Source organism: Amaranthus tricolor, chromosome 11 (assembly GCF_026212465.1).
Source record: "Amaranthus tricolor cultivar Red isolate AtriRed21 chromosome 11, ASM2621246v1, whole genome shotgun sequence".
Lineage (NCBI taxonomy): Eukaryota > Viridiplantae > Streptophyta > Magnoliopsida > Caryophyllales > Amaranthaceae > Amaranthus > Amaranthus tricolor.
The window spans coordinates 21,869,208-21,890,867 of NC_080057.1; the positions used below are offsets into that span (position 1 = coordinate 21,869,208).

The window sequence follows — 21,660 nt, forward strand, 5'->3', positions numbered from 1 at the left end:
ATTAATATTATTGTAATTAATTTTCTAAATTGACAATAATCATAATAATAATAACAATATTAACAAAAATAATAACATTAATAATAATCATAACAATAATAACACAAACAATAATAATAATCATAACACTAATAACAAAAACAATATTTAAAAATAAAATTAAAGAAAATTTTACTAACAATAACAATAACAACAACAACAACATCACCAACAAAAATAATAAAAATAATATTCAAAAGAATATTAAAAAGTTAATAATAATAATAATAATAATAATAATAATAATAATAATAATAATAATAATAATAATAATAATAATAATAATAAAATAATAAAATAATAAAATAAATATATTTAAAAAAATAAATTAAATATAATAATTAAAACAAAAATAAAAATCTAATAATAATAATAATAACAATCACAATAATAATAATAATAATAATAATTATTATTATTATTATTATTATTATAATAATAATAATAATAATAATAATAATAATAATAATTATTATTATTATTATTATTATTATTATAATAATAATAATAATAATAATAATAACAACAACAACAACAACAATAATAATAATAATAATAATAATAATAATAATAATAATTCATAAAAAAAGGAAAAAAATTAAAAAAAAATAAAAAAATAAGGAAGTCGCAGGAAAACCGCGAGCCAATCACGGTTCAGTCGCAGGAAAACCGCGGCTGGACCGCGGCTCAGTCGCACAAAATAAAACAAAAAATACGGAAGTCGCAAAAAAAACCGCGAGCCAATCGCGGTTTTATTGCGACTTCCTTAATTTATTAAAAGAAATTTAAAATAATACGATTCGAATAAAAATTACCTCGATTAATTGTTTGCGGATTGAATTTCTTAATTTTTGCTCCAAAAATTTTATGTTGTAATTTTGTTTTTTGAGTGTGATAAAGGAGTTGTTTAGTGAGATTGGAGTATATTTAGGAAATTTTAAGTCTAGTTGCAAATTCGTAATTTTTTAAATTTTAGGGGTAAATTTGTAATTTCATTAGGAGGTGGTGATAAAATGAAAAGGATGGCGATGTTTAAAGATCGGGAAAATTAAAAGAGTATTACCAAGTCTACTGAGTAGGGATGGCAATTCAGTCCAAATCCGACCCTAGTCCGACTCGATCCGAGGAAAATAATTCGATTCGAGTTCGAGGAAAAGGTTATCCGACTCCAACTCCGACTTCACGTTCCGAATCCGAGTTAGAGACGGCTTGGAGTTGGACCTTATTAAAAATCCGACACTCCGATCCGACTCCGACCCTAAAGGAAATCCGACTTTAAATTTGACTTTTAACCCAATATTTTGTTTCCTTTAAAACTCTAGACGTGACTAATTCAAGCTCTCTCAAATACTAATTGTAATTTTCGATTTTGAAAAACTACTTGGTATTTTTTTTAGATCAATCAATCAAAATACGACAAATCAGATCAAGAGAAATAAAATACGCCAAATCAAAATGCGAGAATATTTTGTTAAATTGTAGTATTAGGAATATTTCTCATCTTAAACTTGAATTCAAAGTACATATTTTTTTGTTAAATTGTATTTGAAAAATACATTTTGTTAACTTCGTATGCTTTAAATCATTAGTACAATATCACAACGATAAAGTTTGATAATAATCCGACTCCGTTGGAGGTCCGAGAGTTCGAGTCGGGGCAAACTTGGAGTATGCATAATCCGACTCCGAGTGGAGGTGGACTGAAAAAAAAAATTCGACTAAAATTCGAAGCAAAGTCGTAGTATGTATAATTCGAGTCGAGTCCGACCTATTGCCAATTTGCCATCCCTGCTAGTGAGACATTTAAAAGGTTATTTTTAATTTATTTTTCTTACAGACAGAATTACAGAAAGCAAATTTTCTTGCAACTGATATCTTCTCCAAAGTCTGGAATAATAGAGATTATCAATGGCGGCTTCTTCTGATAGTTGTTCTTCGTTTTCATGTCCTCCATTTTGTTCAACCTCTTCAAAGAATCCACCATTCCCTACACTCTCCTTACTCTCTTTACTTCTTTCATTCTTTCTCCTTTCAGTCACTCTTTTCCTTCTCTTAATCTTAAAACGTCTCAACAAAAGGGTAGAAATAGAACAACATGACCCACAATCTCAAACCTCCATTTCAAGCCTTAAACAATCTCTTTCAAGTATTTCAAATAAAACCCAGAATTCAAATCAATTGAATTCAACCCAATTGTCTCAATCACTCCTTTTGGAGGTTTCACCATCCATTTCTAATGAATGGGTTACTCTATTTTCTCCGGTTGATACTGGGTCTCATTCGGGTTGTTCTGATGGGGAGGATGAGATTAGGGAAGGGAAGAAAAATAAGAAGAATACAAGGAAAGGGAAGAAGAATTTGGTTAATGTTGAGGAAAATAGAGAGAGTAATGAAAAATTAGTGTGTTTGTACCCATTTACATCATCTTCTAGTGCTGCTCAGAGGAAGATCAAACAACAGTATGATCAATTGGTTAAGTCTCATGAATCCAAAGAACTCACATTTGCTCAGGTTTTGCACTCTTTATTCTGTTTATGATGTTTCATTTTGGTAAATTTTGACTTATTGTTTAAGATTTACATAATTGTATTTCCTTAATGCATATGAAGTGCCCATATGGACATTTTTGGTTTTTGGTACTAAATACTACTAATTGAGAATTATTTGTGGTGTAAATTTGTATGAAATGTGTTACTCCCATGGGAATGGAAAATTGATCATAAAAATTTTTTTTTTTTCACAATTTTTCATTATCATCAAATCTTACATGTCCAATGGTAATGCAATTTGTTGATTGAAGTAAACAAGTATGATCATTAAACTTGTTAAAGAGATTTCCCACTAAAATTACGCCTATTTTCATTATAATTTCCACAATTTAATGCTGAGTACCAAACGAACCGTTAGTAGGAGTAATAGCATGAGTATGATAGTTGACGGTTGAAAATCAAGATGGAAAAGAAGAATTCAAGTGGACTACTACTGAAATTGATCTGTAAGTTCATAGAGCCGATCACAATCTTTTGCGATTAAGGCTTTAGCATTGTTGTTGTTTGAGTATATAGTGTAAAATTGCGGATTTTGTCGCGATCATGGTATGTGTGATAATGGGCCTGCCAAATACCGGCTGAAATTATCCATTGAACTAGCCTAAAATGTCTATATATCGATGCGAGCTCGATAGATTTGGAAATGAATATGACATGGCAGATATGATATGATGTGAGATAGTTTTTTCACTATGAATCGAGTATGATGACTATGATCAATGACGACAAGGGAATGCATTTTTACATTTAGATTGAGCCTTTGAGTTTATTTAAGTGATATATATTGTGTGGTTGATTTTGTATCCACTTGATCATTCTGGTTAGTTGTTTTGTAATTGTTTAGAAATGTGAATATAAAAGGAGTTGTGGTGCTTCAAGTTGCTGTTTTGAGAGCTTGAGATTACATTTTGTGGTTGGTTGGATTGAGATTGGATATACATATTGTTAATGTTTTTATAAAAATAGCTTTCAAGGATTAGTCTTACTTTAGGGCTTTGATTGAGGGGCTTGGAGAGTTGGAGTAATGGCATGTGGAAGCCTACTATGCTAGTGATAAGTGATAACAAAGAGGTTGTTATTGATTGAACTTTTTGTAGCAAACATATCTTCATAATTAAGAAGTGTGCATAATTTAATAAACCATTTTAATACACTCCATTATAATCCGAAACCAACGACCTAAAATATTTGGCCTCATCAAACTAAGATTACAGTCGGCTTTCTAAATTATGAGTTGCTTTAATGTTATGGTTGTGAGTTCTTACTCAGTGAATTTCGTAGCTTTGCCGCTATATTAGCGACTTAGGTGAAACTTTTATTGGGTAGAAAATTGAAGTCCAATGTGTTTGATACAATGCTTGTTACACAAAGAACCAATTCTATTTGCTACTCTTGTAAAGTTTGCAAAAAGAAAAGAACATCTACCTAGTTGGCTACTTAACTAAGGTTAATTATACAAATCAAAGCTTGACATAAATTGTGCTGTTGAGGGCTCCAACACTTGATGAAATGAATAACACCATCTAGCATCATAAATATTTAATGTTACTTGAACTAAACATATCCTATTATAGGCTCAAGCTTTGATTACGTAGATTTTTTGTATGATCTTTTCTAATAAAGTAACGCGTTGTGGGACAAAACAATTGCTTCTAAGATTTCCATTTCCATTTCAGGTCTTCTACATGATTTCTTGGTTAGTTGATATTCCTTATTTTTTCCCTTTTAGTATTAATTATTCATCACTTTCATATTGCAAAATTTGATAGACAATGCCCACGCATTGGAAACTGTTTGGATTTCTCCTCCCATGCTACTAAATTTAGGAAGATACGTTACGTAGGCAAATTCATTGACGAAGTGAATGTGCATCTTGTTTTCCCTTCTCCCTATTTTGCGTAAAGTGTATGTTGTAAAGAGAGTTTTTAAGGTTTTTCAAATGTCTCATTTTAATGTGCTTCACTCTCACTTTGTTGCCGAAAAATACCATTCTAGTTCTAAATGGGTGGAAGCATATCACTGTATGCGTTTACTTTATAATTGTGACCATGCACGTGTTGCTCGACCGTTTGTGTCAAATAATTGCTTATTTATTTTGCCTGGCTATCTCAGCAATCTTCTTGTTCTCTCTACTTATTTTGTGATTGAATAAACTTTTGTCTTCTGTAGCTTTTGACATCTCTCGTCTAGTGATTAACTTATGACATTTACTTTACTCCGAAACAATGGGATTTTGAAAGTTGTAATCTTTACTTATCAGTTTATCCACAGTAATAGGGTCCGTTGTCTTTTGTTGATGTGCCACAGTTTTGCACCGTTCCCAATCACCTACCACAATCTCCCTCCTATATCTGGGATGGGGACTGTCTAGTTAATTAGTCGTAACAGCACACTCACAGTTGGAGCTAATACTGAAATCGGGTTTCATTAACTTAAATGTGAGTTAACATGAAAGAATAGTATTGATTAGAAAAACTGTTCACCATTATAATTCATCTTGTTCTCCTGTATTGCAGGTTGGCCAGTTTGTTAACTGCCTGGTTGAAGCTAAGAACGGGCTACAGCAGAAGTAAGATTAATGATTTGTTCTTACGAATGTTAAATGTGGACTAGTCATCTTCTCGATAAGTTTTTCTCGAAATATTCTTGATGATACGTTGATATTACTGGTTCTTAAGTTTTCTTGTCGGATTATGATCCCTCTTAGCCCACCCTTAACCCATGAATTTTTTGTCAACTCGTAGTTTGTAAAGTGCGTAGCACTGTCACATGATTCGCTAATTTCCTTGCCAATCATGAATCGAAAAAGCGAATTATGCTCACTTTTGGGCTGTTTTAGGGTCATTTTGAGCAAATCGCGAATTTAAAAAGCGAATTATGTTACACTAGTGTGCAGTGTGTAGTTCTTTCTAGACTTCTATGAAATTCCGCCTGTTTACAAAAAATTGCCGGTCTTCTAACTCCATGCTAGTCTCCGTAAAACTATTTGCAACTTGACATGTCTTCACGGGTGCAGGTCCGAGTGTATCAAACGTAAATTTACAATAACCAAAGCTTTATTACTCAAGGCTGATAGATCTTCATTCGACCGATATCGACAGCAGGTTGGTGGTGTAATATATTCGATGCAGCATGTTTTCACTCAGATGCTTATTGACGCATTTTTTTTTTCAGATATGCAAGCTAGAACTTGAGCAGAAACGATTAGAAGAGGATGCATTTGTTTATAATTGGCTTCAACATCAGCTTAAGCTCTCGCCCGCTTACAAGAAGGTACTAAATGTCCGTCTTTATCTCTTTTCATCTTGTTAACCATGCACGCCTTAAATGTATTTTTAGTAAATTAAACACGACTTATGTTTGCCGCGTTTTGCTACTAGTTTATAGACCACATCTCTGAAAGGGGGTCCGCTTGTATTGAGCATAACTCTGAATAGATATTCACATTACCATGCCAAAATTTGCTACCGTAAACTCGTATTTGTGGCTTGGACAGTTGATCATGGATATGAACACTTAAAGTTTAGTGTAAGGGCACGTGCAACATTCTAGTATAATCCCTTAGTACAATAATTTGAGATGTACTCGTGCCCCGTCCATCGAATACAATCTTACGACTAATTAATATATAGCAAGGAAAATCTCAACTTTATATTATGGTCACCTTCACTTGGTTGTGTTATGTTGCATTTTCTGGGGGTTGCACATATTCATAAATGAGACGGGTCTCGTGGTGAAATCATCTCTATTTGGCTGGCTCATGTATATTTAGTGTGTTAAAGTAATCCCTGACAATTTTAAAATGATCAATTACAAAAATGAGCTAATTATATGGACTCGTCTTACAGTGAGATGGTCAATACTGGTTGAATATTGATGGGAATTAAATTGTCTTTTCTAATTTCAGATGGTTGAACTTGGGGCTTGCATGGAGTTGAAAGCCAAGTCCAGTGAGTTGATGGAAAATCCAGACAATGAACAGAATCGCATATCGTTTGAGGATTTTCTAGCACAAGAGAAAACGGATACGTTCTGGTACAATTCTTCGCTTCAAATGTCGTAAACGAGAGTAATTCTTCTTGCAATGATAGTAAAATATGGATCCCTATTCCTTCTAACACGATATTACTTGAAAATTTACAGGAAAAAATATTCGAAACTTAAATCGTGTTGAGGACGATCTTGCTCATACCCCTCTTTCCTTCTCGCTAACAACGGTGATCAGAATCACCCAACCGACACATTTATCGTAGGGCTGGTACCCAAGCTCTGAAGCAAGCGTCTACACTTACAGACTACAGTTTTTGGAATTTAGAGTGTAGAGTTTTATCTGATTTACAGTTTGCTTACAAGGATTTCAGCGTAGCGGATGATAATTACATGATTATCGATAAATTGTGTTTCATTTCGATGATTAAATCGATAGGTTTCGTAAATGCGATTGTGATACATATTGCCATTGTGCATTTTTATATATGGCTAGCCTATACTAATTTCTAGAATTGTCATGTAATATCCCTTGTTGCATGAGCTGTGCATTGAAGGTTTTTAGCAAGGTTCAATAAGTTCCACAATTGGCTCTAAATGCACCAAATGAGATTATTCCTTTCATGGTATCAAAAAAGCACAACTTCTAGTACAAATTTTAAACAGAGAACTCTCAACAAGTCTCGAACCTATCTTCAGCACTCACAAGTCATGAAGAGCACTCCAACCACCTACACTCCAAACTCCTAATAAAATGTTTCCGTGCCTTTCGTATTTAAACAAATCAGAGTTGCAATTTAGCCCATTACCTCACATTCACAAGGAGTCTAGATTTTTTTTTTCGTTAAAAGATTTTAAATAATTAAAACAGCCATCTAAGATGGTGGTTTACCATTTTAATCTTTTATTTTTTTAAAAAAATTATAGTTTGAATAAAATCGCCATCTCAAATGGGGGTTTGCTAAATAAAATAATACAAAACCGTCATTTAAGATATCAGTTTTATTAAAAAAATAAATAAATAAAATTTTACAAATTCCCAAATAATAGGGCAAAGGTTGTATAAACTATTAGTGGTTTCCCTAAGCCCAAAGTTGACTACTAGTAGTTTTCAACTCACTACCACTTCTTATTAGACGTGGCAATTCAGTCCGAATCCGATCCTAATTCAACTCGATCCGATGAAAAGGTTATCCGACTTCAACTCCAACTTAACGATTCGAATCCGAGTTAGAGACGGACCGGAGTTGGACCTTATTAAAAATCCGACACTCCGACCCGACTCCGACCCTGAAGGAAATCCGACTAGAATTTGACTTTTAACCCAATATTTTGTTTCATTTAAAACTCTAGACGTGACTAATTCAAGCTCTCTCTCATACTAATTGTAATTTTCGATTTTGAAAAACTACTTGGTGTTTTTATTTAGATCAATCAATCAAAATACGACAAATCAGATCAAGAGAAATAAAATACGCCAAATCAAAATGCGAGAAAATTTTGTTAAATTGTAGTATTAGGAATATTTCTCATGTTAAACTTGAATTCAAAGTACATATTTTTTTGTTAAATTGTATTTGAAAAATACAATTTGTTAACTTCATATGCTTTAAATCATTAGTACAATATCACAACGATAAAGTTTGATAATAATCCGACTCAGTATCCGACTTCGTTGGAGGTACGAGAGTCCGAGTCGGGGCAAACTTGGAGTATGCATAATCCGACTCCGAGTGGAGGTGGACTGAAAAAAAAGTTCGACTAAAATCCGGAGCAAAGTCGGAGTTTGTATAATCCGAGCCGAGTCCAACCCATTGCCATTCCTACTTCTTATGTTCCTTAATACTTAATATATTTCCCTTTTATTTGTTTCACAATACTTATCACATTATAATAATTGTCCTATTTATCCTTGTATTATTATTTTGAAAAAATCCTTGTTTTATTACTATACCATACTCCTTTGTCCATTTAGAATAGTAGCAAAGACAAAGCTGGTGTTTCATAAGGAAAATAAAATATTTAATAATAATTAATAAAAATAAAAATAAATTAAGTTAATTAAAATAAATGAATGAAATTAATGGAAAAATGATAGGTCATTTTATGAATGAAATTTATACTGATATTCTCTTTGTTTTTATGCATTCATCTTAAATAGAATTTATGAATTTTAATATATATAAAAAAATATACAAATAAGATCTTAATAGATTCATCTTAATAAATATTTTAAAAATTAGTATTATGTAACGGAGGATGTATTATACACTTGTACTATACTATTTCTATTTGCGGTAGAAGGGCCAGCATTTTACAGTAAGAAGACCGAAAGAGTAGAGGTAGAAAAAGCGGGAAACCGAGAACAGAGAAGAGAGAGAGAGAGAGAGAGAGACAATGACGGAGAAAGGCAAAGGAAGAAGTGGGAAGCCAGCAGCTGAGGCTGAGCCTGAGTTAACGGTTGATGAGAAGTATACTCAATGGAAGTCTTTGATTCCCATTCTCTACGATTGGCTCGCTAACCACAATCTTGTTTGGCCTTCTCTTTCTTGCCGGTTTTTCTCTTTTTTCTTCTTAAACTTTACTATTTCTTTACTGCATTTGTTTGTAAATTGCTGAAGAATTTGTGTGCTGGGTTTTCTGTGATTTTTGAATGATTGGTGGGGTTTAGGTGTTTTACTTCTACTTTTTTGGGTTGTTTTATTAGCTAACAATGTATTCTGTTAGACTTATTTGTTTGCTGCATTTGTTGTTTGTTTCTTAAATTGAAGGAAACTGTGTGCTGGGTTTTCTGAATACTTGCTGGGTTTTAGATTGTTGTTTCTATTTTTGGCTTGTTATCAAAACAATGTATACTCTTAGACTTATTACTTTGCTGCATTTGCTGTTTATTTGCTAAATTTAAGGGATTAATGTGCTGGATTTTCTGGGATTTTGAATGATTGGTGGGTTTTTGATTGTTATTCTATTTTTGGGTAGTTTTATTTGAACAATGTCTGTACTGATCACTTTTTTTTTTTTTTTTTTTTTTTTTTTTTTTTGGGTTTTTATGTTGAAAGTGTTTGGATATGAACTAGAGAAATGTTTGATTTTGAGTTTTGAGTATGGTTAGAGTTTAACTTTTCGTTTATGTATATTTCCATGTCAAACTCTTGAATCATACCTTTATTTATTTTTTTTTTCAAATGTGGTTTATAAGTATAATCTTGTAAGCTTCCAAATAGGACCATCTGGTAGCACAAAAGTAAAATTAATGTGAAGATTATTCATTATGCCTTTGAAATGCTGATACTGATTTACAACATAATATATCCATTAGTCCTTTCAAAAAGTTGTCAATTTTGGCTGGTAAGATGTGAGGTTGCTTGATTTTGTGCTTCCTCACAGGGCATAGAGACCTAATTTACATTAGGTTGTTTAATGTGCTGAGCCCCTTATAAGGAAATATGGATTGGGTTTGAGTAGAATTGGGTAGCGGGAGAATTTAGATAAACATGTCTTGTTCGTGTTTAGTCCCGTGTCAAGTTTGCGTTACTAATCTATATCAAAAACCAGGTAAAGTGCAAAATAATAACATAATTGTACAAAAAAGAATTAAATGGATCATGTCTGACTCTAAGTTGTACCGTTTTATGTTCATGTTTTCTTAGTGAATTCTTTTTCTTGTTGTGTTGATTTTTGTTAGTCAATCTACTGTGTCGTATCGTGTCACATTTTGCCAACAATTCTAAGAGTTGGATCGTAATGAGTAACTGCTTAATTTTTAGTCTATATAGTTCTTTTTTTCATATCTATGTTCTTAATTGTGATTAATACTAGTGTTATATTAGCATTTATGAATGGTAACGGTGGGGTACTTAAGGAGTGTACTTCCATTATTTTTTCCAATCTTTCAAAGTATGGAAGGATTTGTTCTGTTTTATAATTGAAAAGATAGTGAATTATTCATCCATTTCATTTCCTATTGACTTTTGCTTCAAATTTTTTTATTGCATAAGATAAAAGTAGATTCCTCCTTCCCCTTGAATCCGCTTTGAAATCCCCTGATCAAAATGTGCTATTAAGTTTTGAAAGTGTTACTTCAAGCCATTTCTTGTTTCTTAGTGCTTCTAATAAGATAATCACGATGTTTTTATGATATAATCTTGTAGATGGGGTCCACTGCTTGAGCAAGCCACCTACAAGAGTCGGCAACGCCTTTACCTCTCTGAACAGGCAATTTCATCTTCATGGTGCCTTTGCTTGTAACATTGTTATGGATATTAATTTTCATTATCCCTATACTCTCTTTTTTTTATTCACAGACCGATGGGAGTGTTCCAAATACACTTGTTATTGCAAATGTTGAAGTTGTTAAACCTAGGGTCGCTGCTGCTGAGCATATATCACAGGTGATATCTTTGTAAGATTAATCACTTATCAAAAATATTCATTTACATATGTTTAAGGTTTTGACATAAACTTTTCTATATATGTAACATTATGGTTGCAGTTTAATGAAGAGGCTCGCTCTCCCTTTGTGAAGAAGTTCAAAACTATCATACATCCAGGGGAGGTAAGCCCATTGTTTTTTATCATCAATAGTTAGCATTTGCATAAGTGCAAAGCTTGCTTTATGAGATTTGACTATGAAATTTAAGTTTTATTATATCTTGCCAAATAAAGTATCACATTTTTGTGTTAACTTGGGCATGCTGCAAGGTGACTTGGACTATTTTCTAAACTCCTAGTTCTTAGGTTGCTTCCCTCAACCTACTTTTTAATATTGAGTTGAGATAATAGTCATAGAGTTGATTATCCATGACTAATGTTTGACAAGGATTTGCACTAGTTTAGTTAGTTTGAATTTTAATGTTAGAATATAAAAATGAAAATGTATTGTACTTCTGTAAATTAAGAGATTAAAATGCAAATGTATATTGATATAATTGTAACCCAAAAAATAAGGATAGTTTCAAGCAACTCGAGAAGCTTAAGATCTCCAAATCTGAGCGTAAAACTCACTAACTGAATAACTTGATTTCTGAATCATTCTTAGTTTCTTTTCCTCTATACTAATTAACCTTACAATGCGGACTTATAACCCAAGCAAGCTACTTAGTAGAAAATCTCTAAAATACCTTAACTAAAGTGCATTACCTAAAATTCCTATGCATTACATAGGTAGTGGTTTGCAACTCAAACTAAGTTGCTATAGAAATTGGACATTAAAGCCCTTCCTATCGTATTCCATAATGCAAATGCTATTGAGTGGTTCCCAGCTCGGCTCACACTTAGTCAGGGTTTGGGGGTTAGATGTCATAGAGATAGTTTTTGACTATCCTTGACAATAAATATTTTAAAACTTCACATAAATCGGTACACTTTATTTGATGACTCATTTACTATAGGCTACTATAATATGAGACAAAAGAACTAATCTTTGGCTTTATTGGGAAGGGATAACTAAAGTTTCTGAGAAATTGGGAATTGATAGAGATAAATTGCACATTTTTACTTTAAACCAAGTTGAATGCATAGCTTCAACATTTAGTTGTGCCTCAGTATTAGCTATTCAGGATGCTAGATAGATTCTGAAATACTATTTCTGATGAGACCAGTTCTCTATGGGTTGACATGACGTTAGCATTATCTTGGCGTTAATATTTTTTTGCATTATCTTTGATGGATTAATGCATCAACTTTGATGGCTTCATTCATCAATAGTTTTCTTTTTTGTAACTATGCCACAGGAAGAAAATAGACCTTTAATACTTTGCTTTTTTCATGCTTCCCTTGTAAAATTGCTCTTTGGTGACCACATTATACTTGCTTTTCTTTAGGTGAACAGGATCAGAGAATTCCCAGATAACACTAGCATATTGGCTACTCACACTGACAGCCCTGATGTGAGTTGGTTTTTCTAGACTATACATGTATGTTTACTTTGCTGCTATCCTTTAATAAACTGAGTCTTTTATGACATGATTTAACCTTGCTTCCACTCAGGTTTTAATTTGGGATGTAGAAAGCCAACCTACTCGTCATGCTATTTTAGGAGCTCCCACTTCTCGTCCAGATCTGGTGTGTCTCATTTGAAGTCTACCTTCGCTCGAAGCTTTAATGTCTAGTGTAAAAGGAAGTCTTTAATGGTTACTCATGTGTTGTGCAATTTTTTTGACAATTTCTTCCAAACTATTTTCTTTTGATGAGTGATATTAATACACAATGAAATTGTATCAAGATTTTAAGCGTTTGAATTCTAGTTTCATTACATAGTGATTCCTTGCCTTGCAGATTTTGACTGGACACCAGGATAATGCAGAATTCGCTCTTGCAATGTGTTCTCGTGAACCTCTGGTGCTTTCTGGAGGTGTGACTTGTGTTTTATAATGGTTTTATTAGTGTGATATTTAAAAGTTTTTGTCTAGATTTGCGCGGTTTTAGCATGTTTTTCAAAGAATAATTTGCATTGTTTAACATTTTGGCATTTCAACTACGAGAGAAACATACCTGCTTTTCTCCTTTTTTGGGTAATGCTATGGAGAAGCCTCTTTGTTCGAACATGTTGAATAAATTATTTTCTCTTATGATGCCTTTTAATTATTATTTACTTCACTATATGTTTTATTTATTTTCAATAAGATTTTTTAACATTTTGGGGCAAAATGAGATTTAGAGAGATCTGGATTTTCATTTGGGAGAACTTGTTATGGCATGAATAGGTGACAAATGTTTCTGGAAGGGAGGGACAAGCTTGTAGCTGTATGGAGAGACGACAATAATGTGGTTTACATAAGATTCAAAGTTACATGGTAACATGATTGTGCAATGAACTGGTATTTTGAATATTAGGCCTAAGTAAGGGTGTTTTAGGTAATTACTATGTTAATAGAGACTTGGGGAATGAGTTAGTATTAAGTGCCATTATTATTATAAATAGGGGAAATTACGGAGTCATTAGGAATCAAGAAATTCAGTAACAAATTGTGGGTGAGTCTTTACTCAATTTGGAGATCTCAAGTGTGTCGAATAGTTTGATCTATCTGTTTTTATTTTACTTCTTAGGTTGTGATCTTCCTTTCAATCATCCATTTTATAATAGAATTTCACTTTTGTCCTTCTATTATTTTGATTCCTAAGTTACTGTTTATTGATTCTGCTAGTTCATAGCAGATTGTAATGTAGTCTACCTTTTATGTTTATTCATACATAATGGATGTCTACCCAAGAAATTGTGCCATTGGGATCTCTTGCCTGCCCTTTATGCCATTATTGGCAGCTTCATTAAAAGTTGTCTGTGTTGTTGGGATGTCTTTTTTAGTTCCTATGTGATCACTTCAAGAGAAAAGAAAATAATCACTCCCTTTTCTATTAAATGAGCATTAGATAAAGATTGAATCGTTCTGTCCTACTTCTGTCAATAAAGTTTTAGATTTCCTTTAGATTGCAAGTAGTTCTTTGTTTAACATTATATTTAGTGTTATGTTTAGCTTTTCATTTCATATTGGTACACCTGCATAATTTTGGTTGTTGTGCAAAAATAGTAGATTGTGATATAGGGAGCAAACAACTAACAACCATTCTAGCTCTTGAACAGTTTAAAATTTTTGTCAAACTTCTTTGAAACTTTACCATATTGTTTTTTTCTGACCACCACTATGTACTAAAAATATTCTGTGTTATATTGATTAATGTTTTATCTCCATTTTGATTTAAAGAGCAATGTAAATCCACAAAGATGTATTATTACGTTATTGCCCCTAAGCTAGCAAGTTTTACTCTGCAGGGAAGGACAAGCTAGTGGTTTTGTGGAATATCAAAGATCATGTCTCAACTTTGGCAACTGGGGGTTCTAAGTTTAGTCCTGCTGGTAGCAATATTAAATCAGCATCCAAGACTGGTGATGTGACAAATGTAAATGTAGATAGTCCTTCTGTTGCAGCGCGAGGCATCTACAAGGGACATAGTGATACTGTTGAGGATGTCCAGTTTTGCCCCACAAGGTAGCTTGTGTTATAATTACAGCTTCTGTTTTCTCTTAACTATCTTTACAATATTTATTCTTTTTGTACTATCTGTTTGGAGCTGTGTGTAGAGTACATTTTGGTAGTTGCACTTTTTCTTTAACCTCAGCTACCCGTTCTAATATATTTGACAACCTGACCTTTGTATGGACACACAATAGATAGCACTTCATTTGGACAAATAAAATGCCAACTTTACATTTGATGACCTTAGATAATTACTTGACCATTTAATAATGGCTCCATTGGTTGTCGGAACTAAATGGGGAGAGTTAACAAAAATTAATGTAATTTAACTAGGAAAATCATTTGATTAGATTATGATCATGTTTTTCCTACACTGTATCATTTTTTATTACAAAATCTAGTCAATATATTACCACTTGGGAAAGTGGTATTACGTGGTAACGGAAAATTTTGAAAAGGGCGATAGCTTAATCTTTATGGAAATTAAAGAACACATCATCAAAATTATCACTAAAACTCATTCTCATTACGACCATTTATAACCAAGTACCAAACAGGGTCAAAAAGTTGAGGATGAGTAAGATGCTAATGAAGTAAAACAGGAATCCAGCCATTAAGCATCTTTGTTCATTTATGCTGGATTAGTTCATCCTTTTATATTTACATGTTCTCTTTGTGTATGGAAGTGAGCAGCAGTTTTGCAGTGTGGGGGATGATTCCTGTCTGATATTGTGGGACTCAAGAACTGGATCAGATCCAGTAGCTAAGGTAACATCTCTGTACTAGGTGACATCTCCAAGATTCTGATTTTTTGTGAAAAGCATATTGAGCAAGTTAAAGCGGTGTTATAGGTAAAGTGAATATGTGGCGTGCAATTTTCCCTGCACAAAACAGAGAAGGTTGTGTGCGTTTGTGATGGATATTAAGGATTTGTGATTTTCATTATTTTATGTGTGTGCTTGCAAAAGGCTGCAGTTATGTGAAAGTATAAATTAAATTAAATTTTTGTTTGTTCTTTAAAATTAAGCAATCTTTTAGGTCCTTTTTCATTTGATTCCCGAGTGAATTGTACTTTTTCCTTTTAAGTTAGAAAACTCTTTACCTTGAACATTGCTTTCATTGATGGCCCAATTTTGCAACACCTTCTTCTTCATGGGAACCACGCTTTATGCTATAGTAATAAGCCAGAATAACCCTGCTGAACTTAATTTAGCTCACTGTTTGTTACAGACTGATAACGGGCTCAGTAGATTGTCCATTTTATATTTTGACTTGGTAGGTGGTATCAAACGATGGTACTGGGAATGAAAAATAGTGTAATTTTGGTTGAAAAATCTCTTGGCTACCTTGACGGCTATGTTTGTCCAACTTCAATCATCTCATTTTTTTCATAAAATTCATTCTAATGCATTACCATTGGTAGAGGTGGTATTAGGTGGTAATGGAAATTTGTACAAAAGAAAATATTTTTGTATAATAAAAGTTTCATCACCATGGGAATGACATGAAACTTTTGATGAAATTTTATACCGTAAATCATTCCCATTACCACCACTTAGTACCACTAATCAAACGGGCCGCAAATGTTTTTTCCGTTCTTCTCATGCAAATATGTAAATTTTCAATCAGTTATAGAAAAATTGAAAGTCTCCCTACTGCTTACGTGGGCAACTTAAGTGTCCCTGAAAAGATATTATATTTCACCAGGTTGAAAAGGCCCATGGTGCTGATCTGCATTGTGTTGATTGGAACCCTCATGATGAAAATCTCATTCTGACTGGGTATGTTCTATTTTTTCCTTGCACGTGATACTTTTAACGATATAACTTTGGATCTCATCTGTTCCATCACTTTTGCTTTCAGATCAGCTGATAATGCGATTCACTTATTTGATCGGAGAAATCTCACTGTAGGTGGATTTGGATCACCTGTCCATAAATTTCAAGGTCATGATGCTGCTGTCCTTTGTGTACAGGTCAGGATGTTTTTGTTGATCTATCTCAAGACTCAAGATCTAGCTATTTCGTGAATTCTGATACTTGTGATGATTTTGATCCAGTGGTCCCCGAATAATAAATCAATTTTTGGCAGTGCTGCTGAGGATGGTCTATTGAACATATGGGATCATGAGAAGGTGTGGATTCATCTTTCTTATAATGTATTCAGTTCCTTCATCTCTTTTTTACAAGGCCTTATCGATATAGGGGACAAGGTGATATCCGAAACAAAAATTTTCAACCAAAATTTAGCAGTATTTTTTTTAGAAGTTACAAGAACCATCTTCTCAAACATTCTTGATATTGTTTGCCAACAAATACCTAAAGAAATTTGTCAAATATTGATGTTATAGCTTTTATTTTTTTATTTTGGATGAGAAAAATGCCTGGAAGGAGAGTCGGGCATGCATGGGACTCCATGTTTACGAAATATACGAGATTTTATATTGATGATATAGCCTTGTTTTTTTTATGTTGGATGAGAAAAATTTCTGGAAGGAGAGTCGGGCATGCATGGGACTCCATGTCTACGAAATATACGAGATTTTTATATCCTTTGTCCAACGAAATTTGTTCGACGTTTTTGTCAGTTGGACTACCTTACCCAAAAGTTTGCTACCATCAGGCTTTTAATATTTTTTCATGTTCATACGATTTGATTCTACCTACTGCTGATTTATTCCGCTTTTGACATTTTACAGGTTGGTAAAATGCAAACAGGGAATGGAAACAAAACATCAGAGTATCCCGAGGGTTTATTTTTCAGGCATGCAGGGCACAGGTTGTGGTGACATCTAAACACCGTTTTTTATATGCATTTGATTTGATTATTTTTTCATGTGTAACCGTCCCTTGTTTGTTTCAGGGACAAAGTGGTTGACTTCCACTGGAATTCGATTGATCCATGGACTATTGTCAGTGTTTCAGACGATTGTTCGAGCTCTGCTGGAGGTGGAACACTGCAGGTGCATAAAAAATTGTCGCTCATTTATATATCTATCAGCTATTTCCTAAACAGCGTCACTTTTTGGGGGGGTGTTTATTAGCTGTTTTTGAAGGGTTAGATATGGATTAGATAAGCAAATCCATTGCTTAATGTTCGTTTTGGTTGTGTGGTTAATTTTTCCGTTACTTTGCCATAAGTGATTTCCTTCACTTTGTTACAACAACCACATGGGAGGTACCAAATAAACAATTAAACTCATCCTCCTCATCTCCTCTCACGATTCTCATACCCTCACTCTGTTGGAATGGTTTATCCCACATCGACAAATTGAAGATGGTGTACGCACTTTATAAGCTGTTGGAGTCTCTCTTCCCATTGCCATATGGTTTTGGGATGATATATGTCTTCTTAGCTTATGAAGTGTGTGCACCTTGTGTTTTCCAATAATATACTGGGATTCACAGTAAGGCCAGCTCAATTTAACATACCCCTTCTTTAACAAACAATTAATACCCCTCTTTGAGCATTCCCTTTCCATTTCATTTTCACTCCTCATACCAACTTAGAGTACTTGGATCTTGCTATTTGAATCTACTAGTATAACGTCAATTTCTCATATTTTATTAGGTTTCAATGTTAACTTTTTCGTCTCCCTATTGTCCCAAAGTGTAAGGTTGCAATACATCCCATCCCCCCAAAGCCCAGGTGGGAATCATTTAATGACATTAGGATAATACAATGTTGGAACGTTGTTGTATTGTTCCTCCCATTTGTGATTTTGCACGTAGAGCTAATGTCGCAAGCATGAATTCCTATTTTTGCTGTACTAAAGTGTTGAATTTGGGGGGTTGATGTTGCAGATATGGCGCATTATGGATTTACTTTACAGACCAGAAGATGAAGTCCTAGTGGAGTTAGACAAGTTCCGGTCTAATGTAACCTCACGCCCCTCGTAGATCTTACAAGGAAATGCTCACCGATTAGCGATTTTTAGGTTAACAGGAAGTGGTTTGAACTTGTAGAGGCTGCAAATTCCATAGTCTAGTGTCTTAATCTGGTTTAGCACGAAAATTAGCTAATTTTTCTGGGTGAATATTCTTCCCATTTTCTGACTCTATACTTCCTTTCTTAATCTAAGGATCAACTTTGAGCTTGTGCAATTTTTATCTGAATTTTAAATCAAATTGAAATTGATCGTACACATAAAAGTTTGATTATCCTATCTTAAACTCGATGACTCAAATAAACACTTTTATTTTTGTTGGTATATATTGAGTATAAATTAAACCATGAATTAATATAGATATACATATGTAGGTGGAGGGTAGGAGTTAAGAATGTTGGTCAAGTAGGAGTTTAATTAATTAATCCCACTATTTTACGATTTAATCTGACTTTTTTTCATATTTTTTAAGTATAATTCGAGTAAAAAATTTATAAATATATTTTATAGAAAATTAGAAAAATTGTATATTAAAATTCTATATATTAATATAAATTTTGATTTATAATGTATATATTTTAAGAAAATTTATATTCGCAAAAAAGTATTAAAAATTCTCTCTTTATATATATATATATATATTTATATATATGAAATATTATAAATATAACTAAAAGTATAAAATAATTATACTTAAAAAAAGATAGTAATTATCCCATTAATCCTATTACATTATAAGAAGGTTTTAGTAAATAACCGTTATTTGTCAAGTTAACAAATCTTCTTTATGTGTTAAGATTTGATATTTATCTTTTTTAGTTTTGTTTATTTTAATGTTATTCTTTTTGTCTTTTTATGGTGATTTACAAATGACAGTGATTTATCAAAAGCGTTTGTGGCTCAATAGATTGAGCATCTCCTGTGGAGTAGAGGGTTTGGGGGTTCGGCCCTTACTGGGTGCAGGTATCAGTTGGAGTTTTTTAACTGCACGCATCTCTCTTTACTCCCTCCTTGGAAGAACGGGTATAATTTTTCTGTATTTTTCAGAAAAAAATAAAATTTTCATCCAAATCCTATCTTATACGAAATATTGAAAGTGTGCTTTACATTTAGCTTTTATAATACAACTATACAAGTGGTATACTGTGTGTGTGAGTTGAGTTGGGAAAGCAAATGTATGAGTATGAGGCAGAGGTGGGGCTGGCTTGATAAAAGTGTAGGGCCATGCGCCTTTACAATCTATCCGCCACATCAGTTTTTTTTGGCTTTTCATGAATGGACGGCTTTTTCAACGTTTTCTTTTCAAAGTCGGTGCTCACTGCTAACACCTGAAAATACGGTAAAAATTAAAATAAATAAATAAATAATAATAATAATAATAATAATAATATATTTTACGTGAAAATAAAAAGTATATATAGATAAGATAAAAAGATTATTTAAATATGTAAAGAGAATTAAAGAAAAAAGTATAAATCATTATAAAAAAAAATAAATTTAACATAAAATCTTAAACAGTTACTCTTCTTATTTCATGTGAGACGGTTTTAACCATGCAACTGGCCTAGGACCAATAATTTTTTAAAAATATTCTGACACAGTAATTTTAAAACTTAAAAATCTAATTTTAAGACTTAAAAGGTCAATTTCAAAATTTTTAATATCAATTTTAATGTCTGAATCATCCTATTTTAAAGTTGAAATGAGAATTTAATGTCCTGCAATTAGTTTTTTAAGTCTTGAATTGATTTTTTTAAGTATTGAAATTAACCTTTTAAGTCTTAGAACTGTCAAATTTCAGAACTTAAATGTCAATTTCAATTGTTTGAAATTGGTCTTTAAGTCTTTAAATTGGTCTACTAACTCTTGAAATTAACATTTTAATTTATGAAATTGGTAAAAAATATATACAATTGAGTCGGTCCAATAAGACGCGTCTTCACCCAAGTTTTTGTGATTCTTAAATAAGACGTTGTCATGTGAAATTATCAATATTTAGCTGATCTCATGTGCATTTTGTATAAGAATATTTGATCGTCACATTAAATATTTCTTTTATTATTTTAGTATTTATTACTTACCGATTATTCTTAGTTTGTATTTTATTATTAAGTTATAAGTTAAAAATATATTTTAGTGAGATATTATTTAAGTCGTTTCAATATAAAATTTATTAGTATTAATTTTAATTTTAACTATGCACAGTTAAAAAATATTAAAAATTAAATTGGTGCATTGACAAGCCTGTAAAACAAAAAGTAACATTTTTATGTGAATAGGATGCAATATTATTTTAGACTTGTGCTAAAATCTCTTTAAATTAAAAGGTCTCAAATATTAGTGTAATTAAAATTAATTTGCCTTATCTATACTTCAATAAATTATTTGTTTTTAAACCTTAAAATTAATGTGTAAAATTGACAGATTTTTAAAAAAGCGATATTTCTTTCATCCCATTAAAATTGCAACATTTATTTTATAGAACTGTGACATTAAATACTTAAATGTTGCATTCTTATATTTTATACTTATTTCAAATGTGGCCATATTTGGTAGTACAAGTGATTGAAACATGCCTTATGGAGGTGAGTTGTCTAAACAAAAGGAACACACACACAAGTACATGGGGTTTGTGACAAAAAATAATCCTTTTTAAATTATAAATAATGCAAACCAAATTTTGTGTAAATATGCTTTTGTAGTTGAATTTTTATATTTTAGATTTAAGATATATTAATCTTTAATAACATAAATATATATTGTTTGATAAAATAAATATTCATAAAATTGTTCGTTTAAATTAGTTGATCCAATAAAACATGTTGAAATTAATGCGATTAACTCTACATTATGAATTTAATCTCATCATCTTTTTGATGATCCGCTTCATCTTATCTCATTTCAGCATACAAATAATAAATAAATGTGTTTTATATATATATATATATATATATATATATATATATATATATATATATATATATATATATATATATATATATATATATATATGCTTAGTATAATATTTTATTTATATTTAGTTATTGTAGATACGAATTTTAATTTAATTTTATGGTTAAAATTATAATATGATTATAGTTCAAATGCAATTAGAAAATAGAGAGGGCGGGACTTAAACTTTAAATATTTAAATAAATTTAACATTAAATTTAAATATCGACAATAATATGTATTGCCAAAATAATATAAAAACAATAATTGTGAT

General features: G+C 31.9%; 2 protein-coding genes across 2 annotated transcripts; both read left to right on the plus strand.

The window, feature by feature from the left end:
* The first annotated feature begins 1,879 nt into the window (after positions 1–1,879).
* Positions 1,880–7,090, plus strand: LOC130827904 (uncharacterized). The gene is made up of 6 exons (XM_057693801.1): positions 1,880–2,550; positions 5,105–5,157; positions 5,605–5,692; positions 5,763–5,861; positions 6,496–6,623; positions 6,732–7,090. The coding sequence occupies exons 1-6, from the start codon at positions 1,948–1,950 to the stop codon at positions 6,760–6,762; spliced, it is 1,002 nt and encodes a 333-aa protein (XP_057549784.1). The 5' UTR covers positions 1,880–1,947; the 3' UTR covers positions 6,763–7,090.
* Positions 7,091–8,877: 1,787 nt separating this feature from the next.
* On the plus strand, positions 8,878–18,711 carry LOC130827906 (WD-40 repeat-containing protein MSI4-like). The gene is made up of 15 exons (XM_057693802.1): positions 8,878–9,130; positions 10,727–10,790; positions 10,880–10,966; positions 11,068–11,130; positions 12,398–12,463; positions 12,564–12,638; positions 12,852–12,927; positions 14,344–14,560; positions 15,235–15,316; positions 16,256–16,329; positions 16,412–16,523; positions 16,608–16,682; positions 17,247–17,326; positions 17,411–17,510; positions 18,352–18,711. Exons 1-15 carry the CDS (start codon positions 8,973–8,975, stop codon positions 18,445–18,447), a joined length of 1,425 nt encoding a protein of 474 aa, XP_057549785.1. The 5' UTR covers positions 8,878–8,972; the 3' UTR covers positions 18,448–18,711.
* Positions 18,712–21,660: the final 2,949 nt, after the last annotated feature.

Excerpts from the sequence above, each read along its gene's own strand:
- LOC130827906 (XM_057693802.1), top strand. The coding sequence starts at position 8,973 with ATGACGGAGAAAGGCAAAGGAAGAAGTGGGAAGCCAGCAGCTGAGGCT. Across the intron at positions 14,561-15,234 it reads GTCCAGTTTTGCCCCACAAG|TGAGCAGCAGTTTTGCAGTG; the intron begins GTAGCTTGTGTT and ends TGTGTATGGAAG. Across the intron at positions 17,511-18,351 it reads CTGGAGGTGGAACACTGCAG|ATATGGCGCATTATGGATTT; the intron begins GTGCATAAAAAA and ends TTGATGTTGCAG.
- LOC130827904 (XM_057693801.1), top strand. The coding sequence starts at position 1,948 with ATGGCGGCTTCTTCTGATAGTTGTTCTTCGTTTTCATGTCCTCCATTT. Across the intron at positions 2,551-5,104 it reads AAGAACTCACATTTGCTCAG|GTTGGCCAGTTTGTTAACTG; the intron begins GTTTTGCACTCT and ends CCTGTATTGCAG. Across the intron at positions 5,862-6,495 it reads TCTCGCCCGCTTACAAGAAG|ATGGTTGAACTTGGGGCTTG; the intron begins GTACTAAATGTC and ends TTCTAATTTCAG.